This window comes from Cariama cristata, unplaced genomic scaffold (genome assembly GCF_000690535.1).
Source record: "Cariama cristata isolate BGI_N322 unplaced genomic scaffold, ASM69053v1 scaffold6084, whole genome shotgun sequence".
In the NCBI taxonomy this organism is placed as follows: domain Eukaryota; kingdom Metazoa; phylum Chordata; class Aves; order Cariamiformes; family Cariamidae; genus Cariama; species Cariama cristata.
This window is the reverse complement of record NW_009614642.1, coordinates 69,993-97,385: the sequence shown is the minus strand read 5'-3', so window position 1 is coordinate 97,385 and position 27,393 is coordinate 69,993. Positions and strand designations below refer to the sequence as shown.

Below are 27,393 nucleotides of genomic sequence, written 5' to 3'. Positions count from 1 at the left end.
GATCAAGGCTATTTGGGTTATTGTCAAATACATGTGTCAGGGGACATAAAGCTAGTCTGAAGAAGGACTTGAATTCTACGAAATGTAAGCTGATTTTTTTTTTTAACAGCACTTAATAATGCAATTATAATAACAACTTGTGCTTTCTCATGCCTTCCAATTTAAGATCTGAAAGCACGTCACAAACATGAATTAAGCCTTCCAGGACTGTTGCAAGGTACAGCAAGTATTCCTCTATTTTACAAACTGGAAAACTGAGGAACAGCATGTGTACAAGGCAGCACGGCACGTGGAGGAATATGTCTTGTCTTTAATCAAGTTGGGCATTCCCTCTGGGCTTTGCCTGCTCACCGGGTGCAGTCCTGCAGCTGGTACAGAAGCTGTCTCCTGATGGACTCTGCGTAGTTCTTCATACCACACCTTCATGCTCTCTGATACCTTGACCTTTATGGGAACGGTGAGTCATTTAGGAATAGGAAAAAGAGAGCGGTAGAAGGTGGCCGTGTGGCCGTGTGCTGCCCCACTGACAGCTCGTGCTGCTCCGAGATCCTGGGTGTCCCTCAGCACCAGTGGGTTGAGTTTTTCTGTCCTCAATCTCACTGGTGTTACGGTGTGCCAGCAGCATCACAGGAACCTGGGGCAAAGGGGGACTTCTAGGCCATTTACGTCCAATGTGGCTTGCAAATAACTGTATTTGGAGTGCCATTGCACTGTCAAGGGAAGTCCCTTCCCCTGGCACCCTGCACCGTTCCAGATGCACAGCTGAAGAGCAGGGAAACCAGAAGCTCATCTTTTGAAGTGTTTCTCAAAGGTTTCTTTTCTCATTTCCAACTTAATGGAAGCATCTGCAGGCAGGTGGCTGTTTGGGACTGGGAGCTGTGCTGTTAGGACTGTACCAGCCCTGAGAGTGAAGCTGCGCATGGTTTCGTTGCACGTCACAAGCTTTTTGAGTCTGGAGTTGTGTGCTGCTCTTTTCACCTTGACAGCACTCTTGTAGAGGGACCATTAGTATGAGTGGCAAGTCAGCGGGAAATAAAATCGTCCTGCCCTTAACAAGCTGGCCTCACCTGACCTTGAAGACATTATTTTGTTTCCTGGATGTTTTAAATTAAGTGGTATTTCGACTAAGGTGGTTACATATAAATTAGTTGGGATAACGCTTGCTTGAGCTGAACATGCCCAGCCAGTGCCTGCTAACTCCCTGGTTCTGCATCCTGTTCCTGCCTCTTTCCTTTGTTCACCAACACAGGTTTCCCCTAAATAGTGCATTTGCTCCTTGTTTTACCTCACTCTGCCCCTCTCTGTAGCATGAGAATACGGGCCAGCCTGCTTCAACAGGCATGCCGTGCACAAAGCTTGGGGTCTTGGGATTAGCCTGTTTTGATGGCACATGGGTAAGCGGGACCTAGAGCAAGAGTCTACAGGAGGGAGCTATACTTAGGAGGAGACGTTTGCACGAGTCCTCTATGGCACGTGTTGCCTAGTGTGTTTGTTTCTAAACCTTGAGTTCATCCTCTGACACTGAGACCACATACAGGAACGTTTCTACAGGTTGCAGAAAGAACTAATTTGTGGTTTCTTCTTCATCATCCAGAGGACTAGATATCCCTGGGATGTTACCGGCATTTTTCTAAAGGCTGCTTTACAGGGAAATGTTCCTAGAAAAATTATCTATCTCATTGTTATTCATGCCAAAATATTGAGGCAATCTTACTTTTCTTCCACCATGCAGCTAGTCACTGCATGGGTCTGTGCTTGAGCTTCAGCAGCTCACCATTGTTTGTTAGTGATTAAAAAATAACAATCGGTGGTGTCATCAAATCAATGCAGCTAGCGAAATCAAAGCCTCAAACACAATCAGAGGTCTACATGTCTCATGGAGGAAAAAGCCACAGGAGCGACAAAATAGCCATGCTGCCATTGCTGCTCTGATCCCATCGGTGATATTGGGGGGGGAAATCGGATTGCTGCATTCCTCCAGTCTGTCTTCTACACTGAGAGATACTGAACACATCGATAGACAATAGAAAACAAGGAGGGCGTGTGTTCAGAAATACTTCAGGCTTTGGGCTAAGTATTTCTAGAGAGTTTGCTAGGAACAAAAATCTAACTGAAATCAATGCAGCGTATCTGCTATTTAATGGCAAACCAATACGGCATGGCACTGGAGTGCAGCGTGTTCTCACCTGTCTCTGTGCTAAGTGGACAAGCTGCTGTGAGCTGATCCAGCTGAGAAGTGTGCATGTGAATTACACCCTCTGGATCCCACTAGCTAAGCCTACGTTGGAGTGAAAAGGCTACAACCTCCTGGCTGGTCTGAGCTGGGGAAGAGGTGTTTGCAGCCACTTCTGGTGCGTATCAGTAGCAGCGGTGTGTGCAGAAGGAAATAAGGGCTATTCATCTCCCAGATAGATAGGGCACTTCAGGGGAAAATGGGGTTCAGTTTTCTGGCAGATCCTCTCACTACCAGCAGCACCTCTGCGGTGTCCGGACTGAGCTGGAGCCAGCTATTTTTCATCCAAGCACTTACATTACCCAGGTGCTCGGCTGTTTGAGTGATGGCTGTGCTCATCTTTAATGTAGATGTAGGGCTGGGTGTCAATGTACTGTTGAGAGTGAGTTGTGGGCATCTCCCAGATTCCCTTGGTCTGACATTATTGCTGTATTAGGAGGCAAAAAGAGGAGAAAAAGCTGGAGCAGCCTTGGCAGAAAGAACAGTTGTCTATCGCAACCTGGTTGTTATCAGTCTGAGCGTGGAGTCAGCTTAATGACGTTTGGATGACAGCTGCCAGGTCTTTGGGCCAGCCAAGGATGGAGGCCACAGACAGAGACAAGCTGGGCTTAGATGGTGTCCTGGCATTGGTGGCTGCTCAGTCCCAACGCTATCTCTGTGTGATACCCTGACTCAGAGGGAAGACAGGGTGATGGCAGAGGTGAGGTGGTGGTGCTGCAACACTTTAAAGGCCACCCCTCTGTAAAGAAAGATTAGAAACAGGCTGGTGGCCAGACTATGTGCAATGAGATATGATTGCTTCTGCGCCAGCAAGTCCATTTTATGGTTGAGGGTCAGTATTCAGCACTGAGGACACATGGAGTGTGTCTGAGTTAACATCCAAGCTAGCTTCAGGTGCAGCCGATGCTTTCAGGACATCTGTTTGCACAGCTGAGCCAAATTCTGGTAAGATGGGCATCATATTTGCCACCATTCTAGGCAGCCCCTGCTTTGGACCTTGAAAAATTGTCAAGGGTTTGGGTTTTTGCTTCTGTAATGTATGCTGGCAAGCTGTGGCAGGAGAAGGTGCTTGAATCCAGGCTGAACTAAACTCTCAATGAATTGATGAGTTGATTTGCTATCCTGTGTCATTCCAGCCATTGAGATTTTGCAGATCCCACAGCCAAATGAAGGGTTGTTGCAGTGATGATGAGGGATAAGCCAGTACACTGTGCTGCCATTGTTAGTATTCAACTGGAGTCCTGCAAGATCAGAACTCTAATCTCTTGTTCATGCGATTCAACCATTGTAGGTTATCAGCAAATCAAGGTGACCTCTAAAGCAGGGAGGCCACGTGGGACTCTCTGCAGCTCTAAAGATGGAAACCAGTTGCGTTGCACAGTGGAGCTGGTTGTCAGTGTACTTGTCGTGCCACTGGACATCAGCATGTTTGGGAGGTCCAGTAAGTCCATGAGTCCTAAGGAAGGAGAGAGAGGGGAAGCTCTGACCTCTTTGTAATATAAGTAAAAATCCTGCTATCGTTTGTGCTCTGCTGGCTGCTTTCCCCACTGAACTGTCCTACCTGGACCCTCCGATGGAGCAGCTACTCTTTCTTTACAACTAGGAGCTCCTTTTTGACAGCTCCCCTTGCAGCCTGGCTGTCACGGCTCTCAGTCTTCCCATCCTGAAATACCCATACAATGGTCCTGGATTTCCCTGGGAGAAATTCCCCGTATTTCTCCCCACACTCAACAGGAGTGTCGGCATCCATATGATGTCTTATGGCACTGAGACTGCCTTCCACCGGGAACCTGCCTGCGCCAAAGTCCCTGGCACAGTTTGAGCTGCAGTTTTGTCTGATCCTTTTAAGAGTTGGGAATGGCTGTTTTGATGTCTATGATATCTATGAACATGAAAGGCTCCTTCCCCTCTAACTGTGCATTGGGCAGGGCAATGCCTGTCTCTCCTAATCAAAAATGTAATCAAAGATCTCACTTCTTGTAAAAAATGTATTAAAAAGAAGAAACGATGCGGCATATTTCTGTTGGCTTCGCTGCTGGTTTGCTCCGGTTTCTACTTCTGTGCTGCTCCCTCCTGCCTTTCACAAAAGAAAACCCACCTCAACTTTCCCCATGTCTTCAGAGGTTTAATTGCAAAATGTTGAGCTTTGAAAACAAACAAAAAAATCATTGTATTTGATTCAAGCGAAATATTGATTGTCCTTGAGTTCCTGCACCGCAGATGTTGCCAGCGTTTTGTCAGCGCAAAGAGTGAGTAGAAGGATCACAGCAAGGAAATAAATATTCCAAGTGGAAGGAAAAGAAGCTGAGCCAGGAAAATAGCTGTGCCCCATCACTCCCTCTCCCACAGCTGCTTCTTAAAAAATGGTCTGTTGACCCCATGTTAACGTTTCCAGTTTACAGTAAGCAGCATTTCCCTTAAACAAGATACTGATAAAGTGAAATGAGGGAATAGAGGGGGTGGAGAGCAGATTTGCAAAACATGCTGGAGTGAGAAAGTCGGAACATACCGTGTGTGTCTCAGGAGTGGGAACATGCCTCAGTGTGTGAATAAATATATAATGTATAGACATATGCTCTCTCTTCTCAGAAACAGTTTTTTGAGTAGTCCCAGATTGTGCTGCTTTCAGTAGCACGGCAAAGTAAAAGGCAGGGTGCTTGCGCGGAGAAAGTCGGAGTTGGTGATCGAGGGGTCGGAGGATGGTGGTTTGGGTGGAGCATCCTTGCTCCCTGAAAAGCAGACTGGTCACGGAGAGGGGTCTGAGGCGCTGCTCGGGCCAGGGTGCGAGGAGCGAGTGGTCTGTCTGGAGAGACACAATGCACTCACGTTTGCTCATTTTCATCTTGCAGACGAAGGCTAATACTTCGCTGATGGAGATTAGATTTTCACACAAATTCTGTTGAGAAGAAGGAGCATAGGAAGAGGAATCAGATAAGTGTTAGCACAAAGTTATTTGTTAAATGGATTTTTTATTGTTTTCCAAGAAACCTGCACAGAGCTGTTGTCCTCTTTTTAATTTCTCTTCTGGCATTTGTTCCCTTTTTCACTGCCTCCACAATTCTCCCATTCAAGTCAAAAAAGCTACCTCCGAAAGACCAGTGTAACATTAGCAGAAATTACTAGCAGCAGTGATTTCAATATTCAAATGGACATAATATTTAGTAATAGACTGGGAGCTGTATAAATAGAGTATGAATGCCTGGTAATGAATCATATCAATAATTTTCGCATACAGACTGTGCCTTACATTTCTCAAAGGCCTTTACAAATACCAATTGATTCTCACAGCATGCCTGCTTGGTGGAGGAGTTGTTATTAGTTCTAGTGGAGACTGAGGATATTGAGATGCAGAGAAATGATGCTGGGACCCAAAGTGAGGAATAAAGTTGGAAGCTCCTGACTCCCAGGTCTTAATTGTGGGACTATGCAGCTCTGTATGATTTCTTTGGCATGGCTGGAAGTGGTAGTCCTCATGGACGGTGGCATGAGGAAGATGGTCTTTGTCAGACCCCAAAGTCTGGGGCCGATGGGGTGCTGGTAAAGGCAGGAGTAATTAATACGCAGTGAATGGCAGAACTGGTCTTGATGGTGCTGTGCTTTAAGCTTATAGTCAGGAGTAGCACCCATGCCCCACACAGGTCGGGGTTTGGAGGTTTTTTGACCTATGGAAACATGATTTTCCATGCAGAAAAGTGGCAGCTGGTGCAGACAAACTCTAGAAAAAGAAAGGGGCATCTTGAATTCAGCTGTGCTTTGTAACTCTCACCCACCTCAGTAAAGGAGGGTAATAGCTGAAGAGTACCTGAAATACTGGAAGTCTCTTTTCTAACATAGCATCCTACTCAGCATGCACTACATTGCCCATCTCTGTTTTACTGTTGCCCTTCTTAATTCTGCAGTAAATTGTTCCAGCCTTTAATGTCTCTCCCGGTGACCCAGGGATGCAGTCAGTGATGGAGATCTTCTTCAGAGGAAAGAGGCAGGTTACATAGCACATGCCTCAAACAAGGGAAACCTAATTTATCTTTTGCTTTCGTGTTGTACTGTATTCACCAAGGGTGACTCACTGCCCAGGAGAAGAGGACATGCTCTCAACTTGTGTAACAACACAACATGGTACTTCTAGCCTTTTTTTTAAAAACACATTTTATTTTGACATCTTACTTCGTGTTTTGAGTGACACTGTACACTGAGAAGTTGTCTTTAAGCTGGCCACAGTGGCACTTGGCTTTTTATTCTGAGAGGTTACATCATTTCTGAACACATCAGCATGTTAAGAGTCCTTTAAATTGGCAGAACAACATGCACTACACTGCACCTGTCTGTACTGAATTTTTTCTGCTGTAGCGTTGCCCAATGACCCAAATTTCAAAGGTCCTCCCAGTCCCTCGCAATTCTCGACATTCCTGACCCACCTAAGCAATTTTGCCATCTCATATTTTTTTCTTTCTCCTAAGTCATCAGTCGTTGGGCTGAAACTATTGATTCTTGTCATCATGTTGCCACTCTTTTCCACGGACCTCCATAGAAGTCAGCAGGGAACTGAGGATGGAAGGATCATCCAAGTTCCTCTGGAGGTGAGGCAAAGGAGGAGTGGGCAACCCAAAGCAATGTCTTTCCAGAGCTTAATTGCTGAGCCCCAAGCCTACTTCAGCAAACTTACAGGGACCAGAGGCAGAAGGTGGCAACCTGGGACCCACAACCTGGAATCAAATTTTGCACGTTGGACCTGAGGCCTTTGGAAAGAGCATGTGTATTTCTCAGGGCCATCCCACAGAGCCAATTTTGTATGTTCAGCTTTAAGGACTATTTTGACAGATTATTGAGCAACTTCATTGTCTTACCTTCCAGAGGAGATGTGAACACATCTATTTTTAAAATCTCTTTTTTTCCCCTACCTCCTTATCTACCTATAGTTCAGTATGGAGTTTTACATTTCACTGCCCAGTTTCTAAGATACGTTAATACTCTTTTTTAATGATCTTTACCTGAAGCCTTTTGATAGTCTATCTAAATAGTATTTGCAGTTTCTTTAACTCTTTCAGAGAAGAATGTGTATATTGTGTCAAGAGGACACATAAGCTATGCTCTTCTAGCCAGATTATGTTATATTCCTCTAGGCTCTACTTCAGGTATTTTATTCCATGAACTGAGCCTAGCATGTTTGAGGAATGGATTTTTTTTTTTTTTAACTCTTCTTAAGAAAAAGAAAGAAAAAGGAAAACATAGCAACGACAGCATGGCAACAGCAGCTGCTGCACAAAAGAAAAACGGGCAAACAGACTTCCGAAACATGTATTCACTGTTAAGCTATTTTTACTAGTCGGTGAGTATGTGGGAGTATTATAACAAAATGAGTGAGAAAATAGCTTACAAATAATTCATAAGAAACTTTAAATGAGAACATATCTTAATAACTTCAGCCTCCTAACTAGCCCTTATGCTGTATGAATCTCCACATGCACAAACATAAAGGTGACCTCTGATCTACACTATTTATATATTGCAAATTCGTCCATAGACATGTATATAAAATTCCGTACAAAAAATAATGTCAGTGGAGCATTAAGGTTAAATAACTGGGCACTCCAAAGGGAAGAATTGTGCATCCCTGCATAGCGACTTAAGAATAAATCCATCTCATTACGTCCGCCTCTACCTTTGCACCTTAGCGGCAGAGGTTTCCCAGCCGTGTGGATGCGGAGGGGCCCCGCAGCCTGATGTTTCTGGAGGACTTGTAGGAGCTGTACCTGGGTCCCGGCTCCGCTGCCAACCTGCTGGGTCACCCTGGGCATTTGGCATTGCTTCTCTGGGGACCTGTTTCCCCATTCACCTTTTGTCTGTTTGGAGCACACAGGCAGGAACCTCCAGGACAGAAACGCTTATATTTGCATCTTTGGGCAGAGCTCAGCCACACGTGGGGCCACGTACATGCTGAAAAGTGACAAAATAATAAAGAATAGCATCTTCCTTGACAAGCCTGAAGAAATGTGATGCTTCACCATCCCCTCCCCAAGATGCCCCACTCTCACTGCAGACCAGTAAACTGTGGGAAGTCTTTAACTAAATTCAAAATAATTCATTGAGAACTTGAGAGAAACAGCCTTGAAAGTGTTGAACTTCTTTGCAGTTGCAGCCTGATCTGTTGTGCTGCGTGAGCCCTTTTTTCTGTTCAGATATGATCCATGGGAGACTGAAGGCAAACACAGTCTCAAGTCTCCTCCGCAATCCCGATGCTTTTATTGGCACTGAGAGAAACACAGCTCAGCCCTCTGCAGCCAAAGCTAGATTCATTTGCCTTTAGAAACAACACAAATCTGTTTTCCTGGTTAAATAAAGTCATTTGCAGGGTCCTGTTGTGGGAAGGATGTGTCGGCTTGTCCTGAATGGAGCAGTCATGAGGATGAATAGGTTGGTTGTTGGGCTGGAACAGCCCCGTGCGCACTGAAGTGCCCTTCCTGCGCCAGGCTGAGCCCTCCCTGGGGGGCTGCAGGTGCCTCTCTCCATCACTGCAGGCTTTATTGTGGGCATCCCCTTTCTACGCCATTATGCGGAGTTTATGATTGATTTATTGCAAAATGTTATTAATCCCGCATCTCTCACGTTCCCTTCCAGCCCCGTGGTTTGAGAAAGCTCTGGTTTCTACGGCAAAGGAGGCAAACGGGACTCGAGCACTGAGTCCTTTGCATGGTTCTGCATTGCCTTGCAGGCGTAGGAAGCCCATTTCTTCTTGTCTTTAAATCTCGGGTAATGCTAGGGCTTCCCTACCCTTCAGAGATGTGATGAGCAATGACTAGCTAACATTTTTAATTCTCTTTGCTGAGGATTTACTTGTTCAGGAAAGTTTGGCGTGTAACTGGTAGGGAAGAAGGTTGGTGAAGTTCTCCAGAGGACATCGGGAATGAGGAAGCAGCAGCTAAAGTGGTTTGGTTCCCTCTGAGGCTTTTTTTTTCAAATTTAGTTGAAAACAAGCAAGTGAAATGCGACACTTAGAAGCACTTTGTTTGTAAGAAAGGTTCTTTCTGGTTTTAAATTACTTTGTTTAAACATCTTTGTCTATGAAACCTCCAAGGAAACTCATCCGCTTGTTTTCTCATCTGCATCTTCTGCTTTCTGTGTGTTTTTTACACAAGAAAGAATGCAAGTATCCTATGTACATTTATATGTACACAAATAAATGTAACTTGAATTGTAAAATTCAGGCTGTTTGAGCAGGACAGAGGTCAGTGATCTAAAATAAACCTGGCACCTTAGTCAGGACATGCTCTGTATTATGGCACTCATTGTTTGCTGAGGTCTTTTGCTGTGGCCTTCTGTAACATCTGAAAATATATTAATGCTGTTTCTACAACATATTTAGAGCACAAATAGCCTAGATTTGAGGCATTTGAAGAAATACTTCTTGACTCTTGCTGTTTTGTTTGTATTTTTTGCTTGTGAAAACAATTCTCAAGAGCATTGTTAGGTGTATCATAGCAGGAACACCTCTGGGCATGCTGGGGAATGTGTGAAAGCAGGTTTCGAGAGCTTTTATTTTCACACCATGTTTCAGTTCTGTAGTGATAATTGTTTTCTGGAGTACAAACCTGGAGCCCCTCCCCTTGCAGGTCTCGCTCCTTGAAATGTAAAAAGGTTTTTTTTAAATTTCAGGGAGTTGCTTTCAGTCAGGTAGTGTCACTCTTAGCCGGTGAGAGGGCTGATCAGCCGTGTGGCAGGCAGCACAAAGTGGAAACTGCTGTTGACCTTAGCAGCTGATGGCATTAGACAGGTAGGGTTAGTAGAGGACCTATGGCAGAGGAAAGGTAATAGCATAGCACGGGAAAAAATGAGGGAGGAACAGATCTTTTGGGCAATTCTGCATTGGCAATTGACCTATGACACAAGACAAGCCCGATATCCTCTACCAGAATTTTTCACCATACCTTCTGGGCTGTGTGCTGGGTAATTCCCGTGTCCTTCAGCTGGTGGGATGAATGCTGCCGAGTGCGGACAGCTAGGAGAGAAGCATTTGGAGTCTCCTGAAAATCATCTTAATTCAGGGCAGTACTTTAACCTTGCGGGTGTGGGAGAAGAAAAATGTGTTCCTGCGCCTTGCACGCAGCATCCTGGATCTGCCGGTAGAACCAGCCCATGCACACACATCCCTAGCTTTAAAGGGCCCATTTCATTACATGCCCTACTAATATGTGCTCCTTCAGCCGGACACAGAGCATCCTGCAGGACGAGTGAATGTTAGTCGGTGGCTTTACTGCTGCAGTGTTGTAACCACAGACAGCCTAATTATTTCAAATGGGCCTCAGCCAATATGCTTAGATTTGATTAGGAACTTTTTGAAATATAAGAAGCATTTAGAGCTAAGGGCTGGCTCCAGCCTTAGTTATTTACATCGGGTTGGGGGAGGGGGGGTGGTAAAATCTTTTATTAGTGTTACTGTTTAAATATTTTGGCTCTCTATTCTAATATTGTGGCAAGAAGGAACCATATGTGTTCCTAGAAAGAGAGCCTAGTACAGCCATTAATCAGGAGAGGATCTATTAATGTATTAACATTCAGAATAATGAGCAAAAACAGCGTGCACTGGAGAGACTAACACGTATCTTTAGTCTGCAGTTTTTAAATGCTTTGAAAATGTTATGTTCCTCCGTCTTTCTAAAGCTGATTTTCTGCCAAAAGAAGTTCTCTTCTGCTGTTAATTTTAGAAAGGTTAAATCTGTTTACAAAAGCAAACATAAGCATGGAGTGATGAGAACCAGGAGGATGTGGGGAGTAACAGGCTTCCAGGCTGCGGAGTTCACGGCAGGAGGTGATCTGGCAGGAAAACTTGTGAGCATGTCCTTTCCTTTCCTTAACGTTATGCAGAGTGGGGGACGTGTTTGGAGAAGATCGAAAGCTGAAGCTCCATACCAACTCCCCACCACCACCTTTCTCCAGAAGACACTGGACGACATAAGTGTATGTCTGCAGATCACTATTGGGCTTTAGGGAAGATTGCTGAAAGACTTGGCACAGGAAAAGGGCAAATTTTAAAGAGCTCAAGAGTGGGAGAGATTGCTGGTTGAGCAGCTTGGTCGCCTCGAGGTCATTGCTAATTCACAGCATCTTGCCTAAAGAAGTGAACGTTACGTTTTAATACTGCTATGAAAACCAATCATGCTCTCTCCCCTCTGCATCCCATGCTACTGCCTGCTTTGCTGTGGCATCTGGAGCAAGCTGCACAAGGGAAGGGAAGAAAACCCTCTTAAAAGATGTGGAAGGATGCTGAAGTGGTAGCAGAGCTCAGATGAGAGAGGCTGGAGCATGACAGCTGTTACTGGATCATGCAAAAAGCCTGCCAGCAAAAATGCATCAATTTGTGTGATATCCGGGTGTCTTGTCTTCTGTTTTCATAATTGCATACATGGTGTCTGCATAAATCTTCCCCCCCCCCGCACCTCCAGCGAAAGGAGCTGACTGGCGGATGGCAGCACATCAGTGGGAGAACACCAGCAGGAAGAGACAACCAGTCAGATGTGTGTCAGATGGGGAGGGCCAGGGCCCGAGGCAGATTCCTCGGAGGTTGCTTGAACATGGTGCATTCGCTAAATAGAAAACCTCTCCTTTTCCCTACGGGAAGAGGAGCATGTTCATCCAGACATGAGAACCAGCAGTGCTGTCTTGCCATGTTCTTCAGGAGGTTAGTGCCAAATGACAGCACAGGCGGCAACAGCAGAAGCTTTCAGTAAATGCGTTGTAGCCCAAAGGTCTGAGTGTCCCCTCGAGGGACACAGTGGAATTTCTTTTCCTTTTTCACTGAATACTGAAATCTTCCTATTTGTTCACTCCTTAGCTACAACCTCTGTCTCTTCAGCTGTGGGCCTACTTCTTACGGTGAGATCAGATCTGCTCGAGGAGAGAGGAGTCTTGTTTCACGCTAGGTTTACCATTAAAAGCCCATTTCATGAAAGCAGAATATACCCAACCTGCACAGGCCAGTTGACTAGTTTCCTTACTATCTTGGTCTTCAGATTTTCCTGCCTGTGGACTACCAATCTGGTTGAGTAACTCCACAAATACAGCTACTGGTGTCCACCAGCTCCATGCACTCCAAAGTCTTGAAGTTGAGAAAGAAATTGTGACATTTTTAAATAATGACATCTTCTCCCCCAGTATAAATTTTGGCAGTCTGGGAAATGTGCTTCCCAACAGGGAGTTTGTTAGATTTTAAGGGTTAAAACTCATTCCTGAAGACACAAGAAAAATGTTTTGCATGTTCAAAATCAACTTAGCTTTCCTTCTTTGGCTTTCTGGGTAGTGACAACTCATGCTCACTTTGGTGCTCTTGACAGTCGTGCTGATGACAGCGATTTCAAATGAAGAAAAACGAAGAAAATGTGAGCCAGCAAAAAAGCAAAAGCAGTAAAAGCACCTTCCTCAACTCACATTAAATTGTGAAATTTGGTTATTGATGTTGCAACAGAAACTACTGTTATTTCCAAATCCAGCACTTAAATTCCACTTTGGTAGATCATAACTATAAGCAGGTCACACAGTCCCATAGGAAGAGGTAATTATTGACCAGTTCTCCTTGCTCTTAGTTGAGCGGTGGCTTTGGTCTCCAGAGCACTGACTGTAATGCAGAGCACTGGCTCTGCGCAGAGGTGACTACTATGTGTCACCAATTTCCTTGATGTAAGGCATAAACCTGCATTTTAGCCTGGGGTGCCAGACTATGACAAACAAGAGCTAGAAGAGAGTAATGAATAAACATGGTGAGAATTTCAGCTGTAATCTGCCGTCAGGTCCATCTGTTACTCCTTCCCCCACAAGCCTTGCAAACTCAATGAGCCAGGAACAGGCATGCTCCATATACTGTCCCATCCTTTAGCCACATATCTAAGGTCTAATTGCTTGTCATTAACTTTATCACTTATGGTCTCTTGAGCCATTATTGGTCACAGGATCTTCTTATTCAGTTCTTTAGCCTTCCGTCTGCCCCGCTTATGACAAGACTTCCAGAAGGGTACCAAAAAGATGAGGGGGCTAAAACGTATTAATCACACGCTGGTGTCTGCTGTATCGCAGAGTACCAGTCACTCCAGTGAGACGTGCATTGCAGGCGTGTGTAATCTGCTCATTTAACCCTTCCCAGCCTCGTGCGCTCACCCTCCATCTCTTGCAAAAGTAGCTGCCCAGCTCCCAAACGAGGGGGGTTCTTTTCCAGTTTGGCAGCTGGTGAGCCTGAAGTCTCTATGACCTCTTTGCACCCTGTGTCACGTGCAGGCACTTCAGCTGGGGTGAGTCTTGAGGGTTTCCTGCTTATTTTCTCTAATCCAGAGAAGGGAAAGCAGGGGCCTTTGGCAGGAGCATGATGCAGAAGCAGCTAAGAAGAGGCACATGCCTGGTGTGACTCAGTGAGCGTGAAGGCTCCAGCAAGTTCTGCCTGTTGGTGAGCGGTGGTTTGCTCTGAGGAGCGGATGCCTATCTCCTGGGCAACGCGGCAGCTTGCAAAAAGTTGCCATCAACCATGGTTCCAGCCGTCTGTCATCAATGCAGGGTTTCACAAACTTAGCTGCTCATGAGGTCTTATAGACCTCATGCTCACAGCTGCAGTTCACAAGTGGAATATCTCCCCGCTTTGGGAACCAGGCCATCTTAATTAAAGCCCGCACAGATGATTTTTTTGCATTTCTCCCATACGTACTTCCTTCTTATGTTCCAGAAAGTCCATGTACTTGGTTCTCTGCTCCTCTGTTGCTTCCAGCTCTCCCAGCAAGGGTGATGGAGAGGAATGTGATAAGCAACTTGGCTGGTTAATGAGTTCCCTGTCTAAATGAGGGATTCTTCTGTGCTGGGTTCGTTTGCCAGTCCCTGGTACCTCCCTCGAGTTGTCTGTCTGCTTCTGGCTCTCCTGGGAGAGAGGTTTGGGACCTGGTTTGAGTTGCACCTACTTTACCCGTTGTGCCAAGCCACCATGTTCATGGGGGCCAGGCACAGACCAGAAATTGCCTCTGGGTGGCAGGGCTGGAGACCTACATGAGGCTGTGATTTGGCTGGGAAAACAGAACTTAAATAACACCCAGTCCCTACCATTGCAGGCTACAACTGCAGAGTCATTTCAGAGAACGTAACGGGAGATTTTTCTCTCCCTAATTTATGTCTGTCCTGCATATGGCTTCTATGGAGTCACTAATGTTACAGACAGATGGGTTGGCATTTTACTAGACAGAACACATGGGCTAGATGTTGTTAATGCTTGTTAGCTACTCACTCAGCAGCTTGACCAGTCCAATACGGTCTCCTCGCAGATGGTTGGAAAGCTGCAGCCTGGGTGCTGGAGCGGTCCAGCTCTGCAGCGCGTGGTTGTGACAGCAATTCGGGTAACGTGCGTTTGGCTGCTTTTTCTGAAGGGCTCAGTTGTAGGTCAGAGATACTTGTGGCTGGGGGATCAGCATGGCTTCCCTGTATGTCAAGGAAAGACAGTGATTTGTAAAGATCCTGAGCATTTCATTGAGGTATTGGCTTTAAAGGCTTAATGCCATAGTTTGGATTTTTGTAGGATGAGGTTGGAAAAATTCTGTGAGCCCTGTGCCTTGCTCTCATCTACAGTCCTTCATGGTTGATATTTGTAAACATATTTGGCTGGTGAACACTATTTAGCAGTCCTGAGGCCTGTTAAAAAGATATAATTTATGATCTCAAGCTCTGACTTACAGCCTACTGCTGGTATTAGTTTAGAGCGAACATCCCATGCAATTTTCTTTTCTCTGTGATGTGAATAGTCTGCTGTGATTTACTCTCACCAGTCTTGTATTCAGCTGAACCATTTCTAGGTATCACCTCAACAGATTTCCACAGGGTGAATCTCCTTGGTAGCTGGTTTGGAGATCCCTATCAGAATCTGTGGATGCAAAAGGAGATGCTACGGGTGAATCATTTATGTTACCATCTTCCCTCTTTGACAACACTGATGTTCAATTTACAGCGTAATGGTAGGAGGCTGAATACATCCTACAGATGAGATAGGGAATTTTAGTTTCAGTACTTGTCCTTTAAAACTCTCAAAGCACTTTTGGAAAATGCATGGGTATTAATCCACACTGAGCAGTAGTTCTTCAAACCTATGATTTAAATTGGATATATTTGTCTCTGTCTGTCCTGAACTGTTGAGTAACATTAATGCACCCTGATAATAGCTGTCACATTTTACCCCAGGGGTTGTTCCTCAGTGATAGGTGAAATCACAGCAGTTCAAAGACCTGTATTCCAGGATGAAAAGCTCTATAGGAATATTCAGATATAAAATAGTAATAGTATGAATCAAAAAATATGCTTCCCTTATTTTAAAGCCTTTGATCTTATTTTTATGGCATCACATTTGACAGTCTAAAGGCCATTAACCTGTAGGAGAAACCTTTTGAGAGAAGATGCTGACTTGCCCTCCACTGTGCAGAGCACTGTCCCCCAGGATTAACACCAACCAGTGATCCCCATGGAGAAGGGTGCAGGCACTCCAGCGCATATCCCAGCTCTTTTTTACATGTTTCATTTTTCACATCGGATGCAGGAGAGCTCACATAGATCAAAACATGTAGCTGTAGGGAGAAACTCACTGCTATGCAATATGCCCCGCTCTGTGTTTTTTTGCTGCTGAGCTGGTGCAGCATCCAGGACCCCATCGCTTCTGTCACTCATGTGCATAGCGCCTGCATCATGTTTCTCATTAAGAGGGAAGTATACGAACTGACCTCTTGCGCAAAATACATTGTGAGGTTGTGGTTCATCTCAATGTTGAATAATAAGAAAAAGAAAGGAAATGTTTGCTATAAATCTCAGTGCACGCAGGACTGTTTCTCACTTATCCCACCCCAGCTTTCAATTTTCTTCTTGGCATTGCCAGGCGCTTGCTTTTCTTTGCTCAGCAGCTAAAAGCAGCTTTTTCATTACATTTCCTGGAAGGCCCTTTACAGGCATCCATCCCTCTCTGCCTCATAAATTCACTTTATATAGCAAGCTGGCGACATGGAGGTCAGAGGTCTTGGCAAGAAGCAATTATTATAAAGAAGTAGTCTTCCTCTTTTGGGTTACAAAGAGGATATTAAAGGGGGGGAAACTTTGCTACAGACAAGGAATGGTCATTTGTGAAAGGTAGGTGACTTGATTGATGAAGAGCTGCACATCCTGCTAGAGCTACCTTGGGCAGGCGTCCTGTTGGGCCAGCTGAAACCTGCCTGTTACCATGAAAAAAGAAGGAAACCAGTAAACAGTTTACTAAATAACCTCATAAATATTTCCAGCCATAAGCACATCTTGTGGTACGATTTGTTTTTTTTTTGTTTTTTTAATATTTCTCTAATTTTAAATGAACAGCCTCTAATTAAAGTGATTTAGTGGCTACCTGGGGACCTGGTATTTGAGCAGTGCGTGATGCTTAGGAGAGATTGATTGGTGAGGCATAACTCAATTGGGGGATTTTGGTAATGATACCATCACCCCAGAGAGCCAAGTTTAAGCAATTAAATCTCAAAACCTCATGTTTGGGTTGTTATAACTTCAGCAGGCAGTTTCCACATGCGCGGGTGCACACACACACATGTGTTTTCCCTGGGTATTTTTGGGGCACTCCAGTTCTCTGGCTGGCTCTGTGCTTGGTGGGCTGCTCTGTGTGTGTGTGTGCCTGTCCGGAGTGACCTGTAGTGGTGATTTATCAGCTTTGCAGACCCAGGGAGAGGGTGCCAGCCCACTCGGCGTCAGTGTTTCCCCACTCAACATCTGCACGTGGACAAGGCGGCCTTTGACATTTAGAAAAATCTCAGCATCCAAAGCAAGAGGCAGAAACAAAAGGATTTTCTCATTTAAAGGTCAGAGCCGGCAGCTTCTTAAAAGATATTTTCAAATAGGTTTGTTGGGCTGTGACAGGGTTTATGTGTATTAATGGGTGCCGAGGTAGGTGATGGGTGCCGCGGGGAAGGTGTCAGAGGGAGGCGAGGGGCTGTCAGGGCCAAGGCACTTGGTGGCAGATGCTCTGTGGCACACACAACGATAGTGCTGCGGAGGTTTTGGGAGTTGATCAGGTGGCACAACCAACCCTGAGGACTTCTGCTGATGGGGAAGGCATTGAGAAGAGGGAGTGAACTGTGAATCTGAACAGGGAGAAACTCTGTGTGGAGTCTCGGATATGGAGCTGTGTTGCCTCTTCCCTCGGCACACACGGGGCTGTTTGCTGTGTGTACTCAGAGCAGTTGTGCATAGGGATGCAGCATGGACAGTGATTTATGGAAGGAGCATAGCAGATGAGATGGTGCCTCCACGATACATTCACTGGGTAAATGTCACTGGGCAATGATTCACTTGCTCATTTTGACCCCTAATACATCTTAGCCTGGAAAAGTACTGTCTACCATAGAGCATGGCTGAGCAGCATCTGCAAAGCGAAAGCTTGTGACTGTGCCAAGAGATGGAAAGCCACTCTGGCAGTCCTGACAAAGTCCTGGACTTCATCCTTCCTCACACTGCAGAGGTGTTTGAACTGGGGTTCCCAAGCTGAGGCATAGCTCCCTTGCCTGCTGTGCCTGGCACAAAGCTCAACCATCACTGTTGTCAGCTCGCCAAAACCCATTTGGGAACTCCACCTTCAGCACTTGGGTGTGTGTGTTTGAAGATGCAGAAGCACGTGTTCTGGATGGATCGCATCCCCAAAGGCAGTTGTGCTTTCTCAGTGTGGAAATCAGAGGTAGAATATCCCCACTTTCTGATGAAGCCCTCTTCTCCCTTTTTCTGCATTTGTACCGCATGTTTTTTCATGATACCACATCCCCATGTCCCCATGTCAGCCTTCTCCTTGAGGCATCCCTCTTTTCAATCTTATTCTAGAATCTGAAGGTTTGCAGGACAGTGGGTCTTATGCTCAACCAGTATTTTTCAAGAAGCATCCTTTGCGTGATTGAAGTCACACTGCATGCCAGTTTATAGCTGATGGCACTTTTGGAGCCATTGTTTTTAGCTACCGAAATATGTCAGAGAGAAGAGGAAAGGGGCATACAAGAAACTGAAAACATGATGTACCTAGTTCAAAGTGCACTTCTGAACCCTGTGTTAGCTTGTAAATGACCAAAGTAGACACTGTCGCGCTTTTGCCATAGCTACCTCTCAGCTGGTGGAACAAACAGAGAAGCAAATGCTGGGACTTGGCTCTCAGGGAGCATTTCTGTGCAACAGCAGCGTGGGGGCAAAGAGCCATCTCAGCAGAATCAGTGCGGTCAGAAACCCTGTATATGTTATATTGGAGTGACAACAGTTGAGAGAGCCTTCTTTATGGTCCATACATTGCGGCATTACCAGCCCGGTCTGGCCAGCTGCAGGTCCATCCCCGAGCAGGGACATTTGGGAATGCCTGTTGCTCCTCCGCATCTTCTGCGTTGTCTGCTCCTTGCTGAGATGGTCCCTGTTGGAGAGGAGAACTCACTTTTCTGCCACGCTGGTGGTTATTTGAGAGACTTTTATATGTATATCTAAACTATAAAGCCTTGAATAATTTACCAATTTCCAGAGTTAAGGGGAAGATTTATGATGTTTCCTTCTGGCAGGCTGATCTTGATTCTCCTGGAAAAACAATTGCACTAACGGCTCCTTTCTCCGAGCAGATCCAGGAACAGCTACTGCAAGTTTATGTCGCCATGTGGTAAATAGACCTGTCTTCTTGTGTTTTACAATGTAGTGAAATCTACCCGCTGATCTGATTGCTCTATGGGGTAGCGCAGCCTGCAAGGAGAAAAACGGGGTGTCACCCTTCAGATCTATGACAGGAGTCACATACCCCCACCAGTAGAACCAAGCGTGCAGTAACACAGGACAAAGATTGATTTCCATTGCTTTTCTAGAAAAGGTCCCGATAGGCCTTAAATCAGACTGAACTGGCAACAGAGCTTAGCGAAAGCTGGAATCTTTCCTTTTGCGAGTATTTGAGATCTGAATAAAACATAACATAGACCTGAATCTCAGTAGTTTAGTCAGCCAGGCAGATTTTTTTCCATGAATTAGAAGAAACCAATATAGATCTGTGTAAAGAGTACCTATGAGCTGGTGTTCTCATGGTACTTAGCTTTGGCATCCTGGGCTGCCCTGTGCTCAGGGGGGCTGGGGGTGCGGGGGGAATATTTGCATCTCCAGTGAACACTGCACTTGGGTGGCTCACTTGGCGCCGTGGGGAAAGGGGGGGTGAAGCGTGATGGTGGTCCTCTTGCGTTGACTCCTCTATACATTGACTACGGGGTGGATGAAGGTACTCACAGGCTCATCTTTTCCTTTGATCCCGTGTCTTCAGTTTGACTCTAAATCTTCATGCTTTTTCTTTCACACTTCTCTTTAAAAGCAACAAAACGCTATAGTGATGTAGCTTGGAGTAAGACGTGTCAATAGTATTGGGCACGGAGCAGTTAGGGCTGGTTTTAAATATGCTCTGGTCTCTCTTGCCCCATTCCCACTCATGGACTGTCCCCGTGGATCAGTGACACTTGTTCAGGTTCCTCAGCTTCACATTTTCTTCTTAGATGGGCTTGGGTGGCTTTTGGCTTCATCTGGACTTAGAAATCCTGGGGATGTGTCACCGGAGTGAATGGCAATTGCCATGGAGTGTGTCATGTGAATACTTGGTATGTGCTGTCACCTGCAAGTTCTTGTTAGCAGGGGTTGTGTCCAGGAGTTTTTCTTTGAGAGCTGAGACTTTTTTTTCATTTAAAAAATTGATTAAAAATGAGTGGAGGGAGTCCTAGCTATGAATTGTGAAGACAAGGACTCGAACGCCCTTGCAGCTTTGAACCGCTGGAAATTTCATCTTTGTATCTTTCATAAATCTGATTTTTAGAGCTGGAGTCACAGGTGTGCTCTGCATTGATCCAAAACTGTGTAAAACAACCAGATCCTGCGGTGTTCATTCAGCAGAGCATCCCCACCGGCATCTTCCCACTCCGTGCTCCTGCGCACCCCTGCGCACCCCCCTGCCTTGTCGTCATCCCCTGCTCGCTCCCACTCCCACGCCACCCACCCCAGCACTTCCCTCTCTGCCTGCGGCTCACCAGATGCACCAGGCAAGGTACAGACTGGTCTTTGAAAAGAAATCCTGTGAATTAATGGGAACGTATTGCTATTATTTCGTATAATCAGTTTATTTGCAAAGCGCATGCTGCAAAGGTACTCCTGCTGTTGAACTCAAAGCAACAAATCTATCTATATATCCTAGTCTATACTTCATTATGAACAGATGGGTGAAGAAAAAAAAGCAATAAAAACAAATAATAAGAAAGGTAACAATGACAGCAATTTTAAAACACTCCCAGAAAAAAAAAAGTTTCTAAATTTTTTTTAAAACAGCGTGAGATTGAATGAACTGAACTGCAAGTGCATCCATCCTCAAAGTTAGCATGTAAACATCTCCCAGCAGAGGAAGAATTGCGTTTTTTCCAAGTGGCTGCCTTCTCACCTTGTTCCTGTTACAGAAGAGATCATAAGAAACCTGGGTGAGATATCTGGGGTTTGGAAGCTTTTTGGGGTTTTTTTGATTTTTTCTGAGTTCCTGGGGAGACAGAGACCACGGCAGGGAGGACGGTGCTTCCCTTGACCATCCAACAACCGAGAGAAACCACAGTCCTGTTGAACTCAACGTGAAATAACAGTCTTCTCAGAAGCACGTATTTGTTCACATAACTCGCTCTGAACATTATTTTTCTGCCTCTGCTGAAAAGGAGGAAACTTCAGTTATAAAGAACAGTAGAGAGAAATTACCATTAATCTCATAAAAAAGAAATTATTCAAATGTAGCCTTCACCCATGATGCCAGTGAGCTCAAAGTAGAGGGGAAATTTAAAACATTTATGTTACTCTGTTTCTGAGATCATAAAACACAAACAAATGGTCTGGCACTGGATGCTAAATTTCTTAAGGAACTTGCTTTAATTAATTAAACTAGTAAACCAATTAATGGATTTACTTGTAAATTCTTAGAAAATTAATTCTGTGCCCAAGGAGTGTTTTAAATCTGCAAAGGAGGCAGTGTGTATTTCATACAGAGCTTGAATTCCCATTTTAGATGAATCCAATTCAGTGCTGACTTTTGGAGACGCAAGTGATGCATTCATAATATTCGGACCTTCCTCCGAAAGCAGCTCTTCCCCTCAGCCAAATCCGGCGGGGAGGATTTGCAAAACAAAACCGGTGCTGCTTTCACAGCACCCAGCCCCTGTACTAGCTCCTAGCTGTGCTACAGCCTCGCGTCGTGCCTCTGGCGTTACACGGATTGTGGATGTACCTCCCTCCCCGTGCCTCCAACTGCCTTCTTCATCTGCCATCTCTGCTTTCTTCCTACTTAGCCTCTTTAATCTGACCCAGTGGTACATCAGAGGCGCAGAAAGCAAGTCGGGTAGCTCCAGTAAGCAGCAGATTAAAGGACTGAACATCCTTTGGAGTTGCTGAAAAACAACCGAGCCGAAGTGGAGGAGATTTAAACAAAAGCTAATTTACTTTTCCACACGGAAACCTTGTTTAGATTCCCTGCCTGGCTCAGGGGTAACGGAGGCATCCTTGGTACTTTGAGCTCTTCGCAATCCAAAGTGACACATACATGAAAAGTTCATAATCAGATGTGTCCAGGCTCCTGAGAACATGAAATCAGAAACAAGCAGGTTCCCTGGGGCTCTCGGCAGTTATCGCTTCCTTTCTCTCCTAGCAGGTAAAGCCATGTTTTTCCCTTCACGTGGCAATCCTCCGCTCTGGCTCTTGGCATCCTTTGACTGGGGTGGGGGTCTGCTCCCGCTCCTGCACACCCCGGGAGGATGCTGGCTTTGCCCAGCACCGCCCGCGCTGCCCCGCCTCGGCTCCGAGGGGAAGCAGAGCTGCGGAGCAATTAGGAACGGGAGCATTTTGAAGAGGAAAATGGCAGGGGAAAAAAATTAGCATTTGCGCTGTGATGTTTTTGCTGTTTATTAATAAACAAGCTGCTTTTGTGTCTCCGGAGGCAGGAGAGGCTTCAAGCATTCCTTATTTCTCTTGCATTTAGCTTTTTTTTGCTTGTTTTATATGTTACAGGAGATTTGTAATGTCTTCCCACCTGTTGAGTTTCCTTATTTTCATGAGAGCATCTCTGGAATAATTCCTCTGGAGCTCTCGGCTGCGTGCTGCCGGGCTCATTTAAACATCTAGAAACACTTTAGGGATGTGATCAGCAGCTCATTGGGAAGGAGTCATGTTAATTAGGAACAGGTCTGCTTCCTCCCACAGAAGCGGAATGACTTCAGAGATAAGTGTTTTCATGGAGAGAAAGCCCGTGCCTGTAGCTCCTGCCACCCAAGACCTGGGTGGTGATGGTGACGGTGACCCCGACATGGGCACCCCAGTTCTGCGCCGGCGGCACAGCCTGGCCCCTGTGCAGCCCCTTTCCAGGATGGTGAAACCCCTCGTCTCCCCACCACCCCACTTGTCACTGGGGAAGGCTCACGCAGGGGTCCTGCATGGGGATGTTGGAAGTGCACAACTCAATAACAGCCCGGGGTGAATCCATGCTGAAGGAGGCTTCAGGGTAACGCCGCTACCTCTACCTTGCGTCACAGGAGGTGAATTAAAACCCTGCTGTATTAATGGGCTTGTTCTTCTTTCCTCTCAGGCCTCCAGCTCCTCTGGTGGAAAAATGCAGCTTCTGGAAACTGAGTTCTCACGAACCATCCGGGAGCTCATCGAACTCCACCTGCTTCGCCAGGACAGCATCCCGGCCTTCCTCAGCGCCCTCACCCTCGACCTCTTCAGCCGCCAGACCATTGCTTAGCGTCCCACTGTCAGCCACCAGCCAGGTGTGGAGCACTCCTGGGCGGCACACTTGAGGTAGCGAGGACAAATTCTCCCCTCCCACCCTTAATTTGTGGTATTGGGTTGTTTCTGTTTTGCAGGGAACTCCTTTTTCCCTATTCTTTCATGCTGATTCCCAAATCCCACCGATTCCTCTGAAAAGCATCATTTCCCTCCGGTGGGAGGGCAAGTCTGGCTCCATCCCAGGGTTCTCCCGTGCCAAGACCTAATCCCTGCCTTTGAACTGGGAAATATGTTCATCATTACCCAGACTGTCTCAGCATCTCTCTGGGAATATGGTGGGAACTGCCAGTTTGAGGAGCCAAAGCATCACCGTTTGCAGCTTTTCCCAAAAGGATCCCCCAAATCTGGGCCCCAGCAGTGAGATGAGCCTTGCAGGAGGTTGGTGCTTCCTGCCTCCGTGGTTGTCCTCTCCTAGTGGGAGCCAAGGGCTTGGTGCTTGAGGACAGGGACCTGGGGAAAGGTCAGTCAGGAGTAGCAGGTTCTTTGTGGATACCTCCTGCTCTTGCAAACACCTCATCACTCAACAGAATTGAAATTATTTTCAAGATTTCCACAGTTACCTGAGTCTGCCATCACTCAGCAGATGAGCAGAAGCGTAAGTGGCCATTTGAAGACCTTATACCTCTGTTGACACCTCTATGTTGTGTGGTGTGCTCAGGTGTCACTGGCATGACTTTGTTCCTCACTGAGACTCTCGGGCTCTTGGTTATCTCAGGACTGCAGAAGGGAGAGAGCTCTTTGGGGTGTGCTCACTGCTCCTGGCTTTAGCCCGCTGCCTGCCACCAGGCTGTGGGTACCTGCTCACCTTGCTGGCGGTCTCCCTTCTCCTCTCCTCCATGGAGGATGGAGCACCCCCTGAAGTCTGACATTTTGTGTTACAATGGATATAGCTCTTCTATCATAAGAATAAAGTGTCACTTCCCAAACTGGATGTATGACTCCTTTATTTGGGCTATGCACTGTGCTCCACCTGTGCTCTCCCACATGTAGAGCATGATAACGAATTGTCCATCAATTGTTTGATGCTGGTACTGCTTTGAGAAGGGAGGACATCATTATCTCAGTTTTTCCAGGCAAGTCTCATTCATGCTGTAAACCAGATTAGTTTCTTATTAACTTCTGTGTATATTGATTTCCTCTTGGTATTTTTTCAGCTTGGAGAGAAAGTAGCAGTAAGCGGGCTAGGAAGTTAGCTCAGGTGCTGACAGTGGCTGCAGGGTTGGCCATACATGCAGGAGTCACGCTGGGACCTGTCGATATGTCCACAGGCACGGAAAATAGCTGCTATAGACCCAAGTGATCAGAGGTGGAGGGAGAAGCGTGTGCTCTGGGGAGGCTGCAGCCCCCATCTCCCCAACCCTCCTCTCCGCAGGGTTTGCAGGGAAGTGCGATAGCAAAAGTTTGGAGTTTTCTCTTCTGCTTGAAGAAGTCCTGGTGGAAGATGAATTGCCTGGCATGCTGTGCCAGGGGAACGCTGCCTGATTCATATGCGCGACGTGGCACTGAGAGTCGCCTTCCTCAGTCATGGGGAAAATGAATCATGACGTCAGCCGCATTCGGTTCCTCCGCCAACACAATAGCAGATCCTGGCTGCCTCTGAAAATTTTTCTCCTGGCTCCTCGCAGGAGAAATGAAGTAATTAATAAGTTTACAATAAACCCTCTATCTTAGCAAAACACGGGTGAGCTGAGAAGCGATGCTGGAGAGAGACAAGGGAAAACATGTTCTGCCCGTTGGAAAGGTGCCTCCCAAGAGTGAAAGGATAATAAGTTGGGGTAGAAAACACAGTAGTCTTCTGAGACACCTTCAGTGGGGAGGAGAGACAGATGAATTACCGCTCTGCACCCCGTTCTCCCAGCAAGACTGATTTGTTCAACTAAGTTTAATACAGCAGCACGGCTGCGAGAGGTGTATTGTGAGGATGGGTGCTTGGCTAGATGTGCTGGCGTGGTGCAGCGCCTGGTCCTGCTCATGGCTTGGGAAGCTGCTGGGGTAAGTGTCCTGCTTTGGCCAGTAGTATCCCTGCCCTGCTCATGGCGTTAGCTGTTGCACAGCGAGCAGGCTGTCAAACTGAGACTTCTGGGAAGCTTGGCTGCTCTAAGGCTCACTGGGGGAGGCCTGGGAGCATTCAGCTGGAAGTGTGACCATTTCGAAGCCACCTGGGCCGCCTGTGGCACAAGCAAAAGGAGCTGAAACTCCCCAGTTTTTAGCTCCAACACCGAATTCAGGATGAAGCCCCAAACATATGGCTGTACCCTGCCACCACGGCAGCTCCTGTCGCTGCTGTTGTCATTATACTGCCTGTCTCAGCCATGACGGAGCTGCAAGGAATAACTGCAACGCTGAAGTTCGCAATAATTGCTTCTGCCATGCCGAGCTACATGGGGCTCGGCAGCCCATCGCGGGGCCCTGCCACCGTGTTCACCGTCCCCCACATCCCCCCCTCCATGGGTGCAGCCGCCGGGGCAGTGCAAACAGAAGCCCTGGTTGCCACTGATGGTACAGCAGGTTTCAACCACCCCAGGTGGTGGGGGCACAAGTTCCATCTGGTTTTGGCTCCTCACTTGCAAAACTTCAGCCCCATTTGGGGAAAATCCTTTTAGAAAATCTTGGGAGATCAGTAATAAATTTGCAATTGGTTGGAGGGGAGAGGCAAGAGTGTTAACAAGTGTGTGTATGCTCACTGGGTCTCTGTGCACACTCACAGGGTTTATGTGCTATAAGCTGTAAAATATGATTTATTGATGCACTGCTGGGGGACTGTCTTGTTTGCAGTGTTGCCTGAAGCTTCCCTTCACTCAAACTGCTTGCAAGCCCCTGCTCCTCTACTGCTCAGCCCCTTGCATCTGCGTGCATATATAAATACCAAACGGGCAAAGAGGTGTCATGTACTGCCATATGGTCCTCGAAAGCAGCAGAGCTTTTGGCCAAGGCAGGTTTTGCAAAGCTCATGCCTCTCCTAAGGTCACATCTCTGAATCTGGAGCCTTTTGCTCCTGCTTTGTGTCTCCTGGCTCTTGGCACCGTTTCGTGTTGTTTGCGTGAGCCTCAGAGTTGTCTTGGAAGTGTGTGATGCCTGAGAAGAAACTAGGGAAACCCTTTGGGGATGAGCCATGAGAAGCTTGGGGTTCATAGACGTTCGTTATGGATCTTCTCCATGTAACGCTGTAGGAGGAAGGGACGGAGAAGGGGGAAGAGCATGAAGCTGCAATGGAGGTGTGTACCTAGGGAGCAAAGGGTAGGAGCGGAGCTGGGATGGATGGAGAGGAAGAAACGGTGCTGGATAGAAAGAGAAGCCATGGTTTCTAAACTAAAGAAAGAAAAGCCATCTTCTCCCGCTGGCCGACTGATGCTGTCTCCAGAGGCTGAGTGGCAACTTGGGCCTGGGCTTCCCCCACCTTGGGGGCTGGAAAGTCACTGGTTTTCCCTCACACCCCTGGCAGCAGCAGGGCTCCGGCTGGAGACCCCCTCCTCTCCCTTCCCCGCTGCATGGAGCAAGAGCCACAACCTCAAGGCGTGGATCACAGCCCTCCCCAGGGTGTGCAGCCCTGTTGTACAGAGGCTGTTGCCTTGCACCCTCCCACAAGCCCCCGGGGTTTTTCCCAACTCCCTAAGGGCGGAGAGGCCTTTCCTTCCCCACAGCTCCTTCAAAGTGCCTTTTCCCTTCTGCCTCTCCCAGCACAGAGGGGGTTGGTTATTAGGGGTGGCAATGCAGCCGCTGTCTGGGCAGCCCTGGGCTCCCGTGAGCATCCCCAAATACCTCTTCCCACTGCTGCTGGGTTGAGGGGAGAGCTGCATTGGCTCGTGGGGGTGCAGAGAGGATTGGGGTATGGAGAGTGATGGGGCAGGAGCAATCCCACTCCAGGCTTTTGGATTTTCTGCCTGTCCTGGAACAAGCCAGTGAGGCCCTTGTGCACTGTGGGCTCTGTAAAATGGGAATATTGCTTCCCGGTCATGGCCCCCCAACCCCAGCCAGCAGGGAAGGTTATCTGACCCCAAAGGCAGCCCTACGGGGAGCCCAGATGGCTAGCAGCATCCCACCAGGGCTCATGATCGGTGGGAGTCGGACACAGCATCCTGCAACTGCAGCGCTGGCATTGCTGTCGGGTCTCCATTGCTCCCCTCTGCTCGCTCCAGCATGTGGAAGAAACACGGAACGGCATCTGCCCTTTTCATTTCCCAACCCCAGCAGTGGGCTGAGAGACAGCTGAGAATGGTGTGAGTTGGGCTGATGGGCGGACGTGTCAAAATAAGCCTCGGGGGAGAGAGGCAAAAGCTTTCTTAGGACATCACCAAGGTAATGCCGGACCCCGGCAGCTGATGCTGCTT

At 46.9% G+C, this 27,393-nt stretch overlaps 1 protein-coding gene across 1 annotated transcript in view; it reads left to right on the top strand.

Annotated features, from left to right (window-relative positions):
* MAD1L1 (MAD1 mitotic arrest deficient-like 1 (yeast)) overlaps positions 1 to 23,021 on the top strand; it is a gene marked incomplete at its 5' end in the record, with an annotated part of 190,615 nt that extends 167,594 nt beyond the window's left edge. The window contains one exon of the mRNA XM_009699503.1: positions 22,863 to 23,021. Coding sequence (XP_009697805.1) covers positions 22,863 to 23,021 — 159 coding nt within the window. The remainder of the gene's footprint in view (positions 1 to 22,862) is intronic.
* Between the last annotated feature and the right edge of the window lie 4,372 nt (positions 23,022 to 27,393).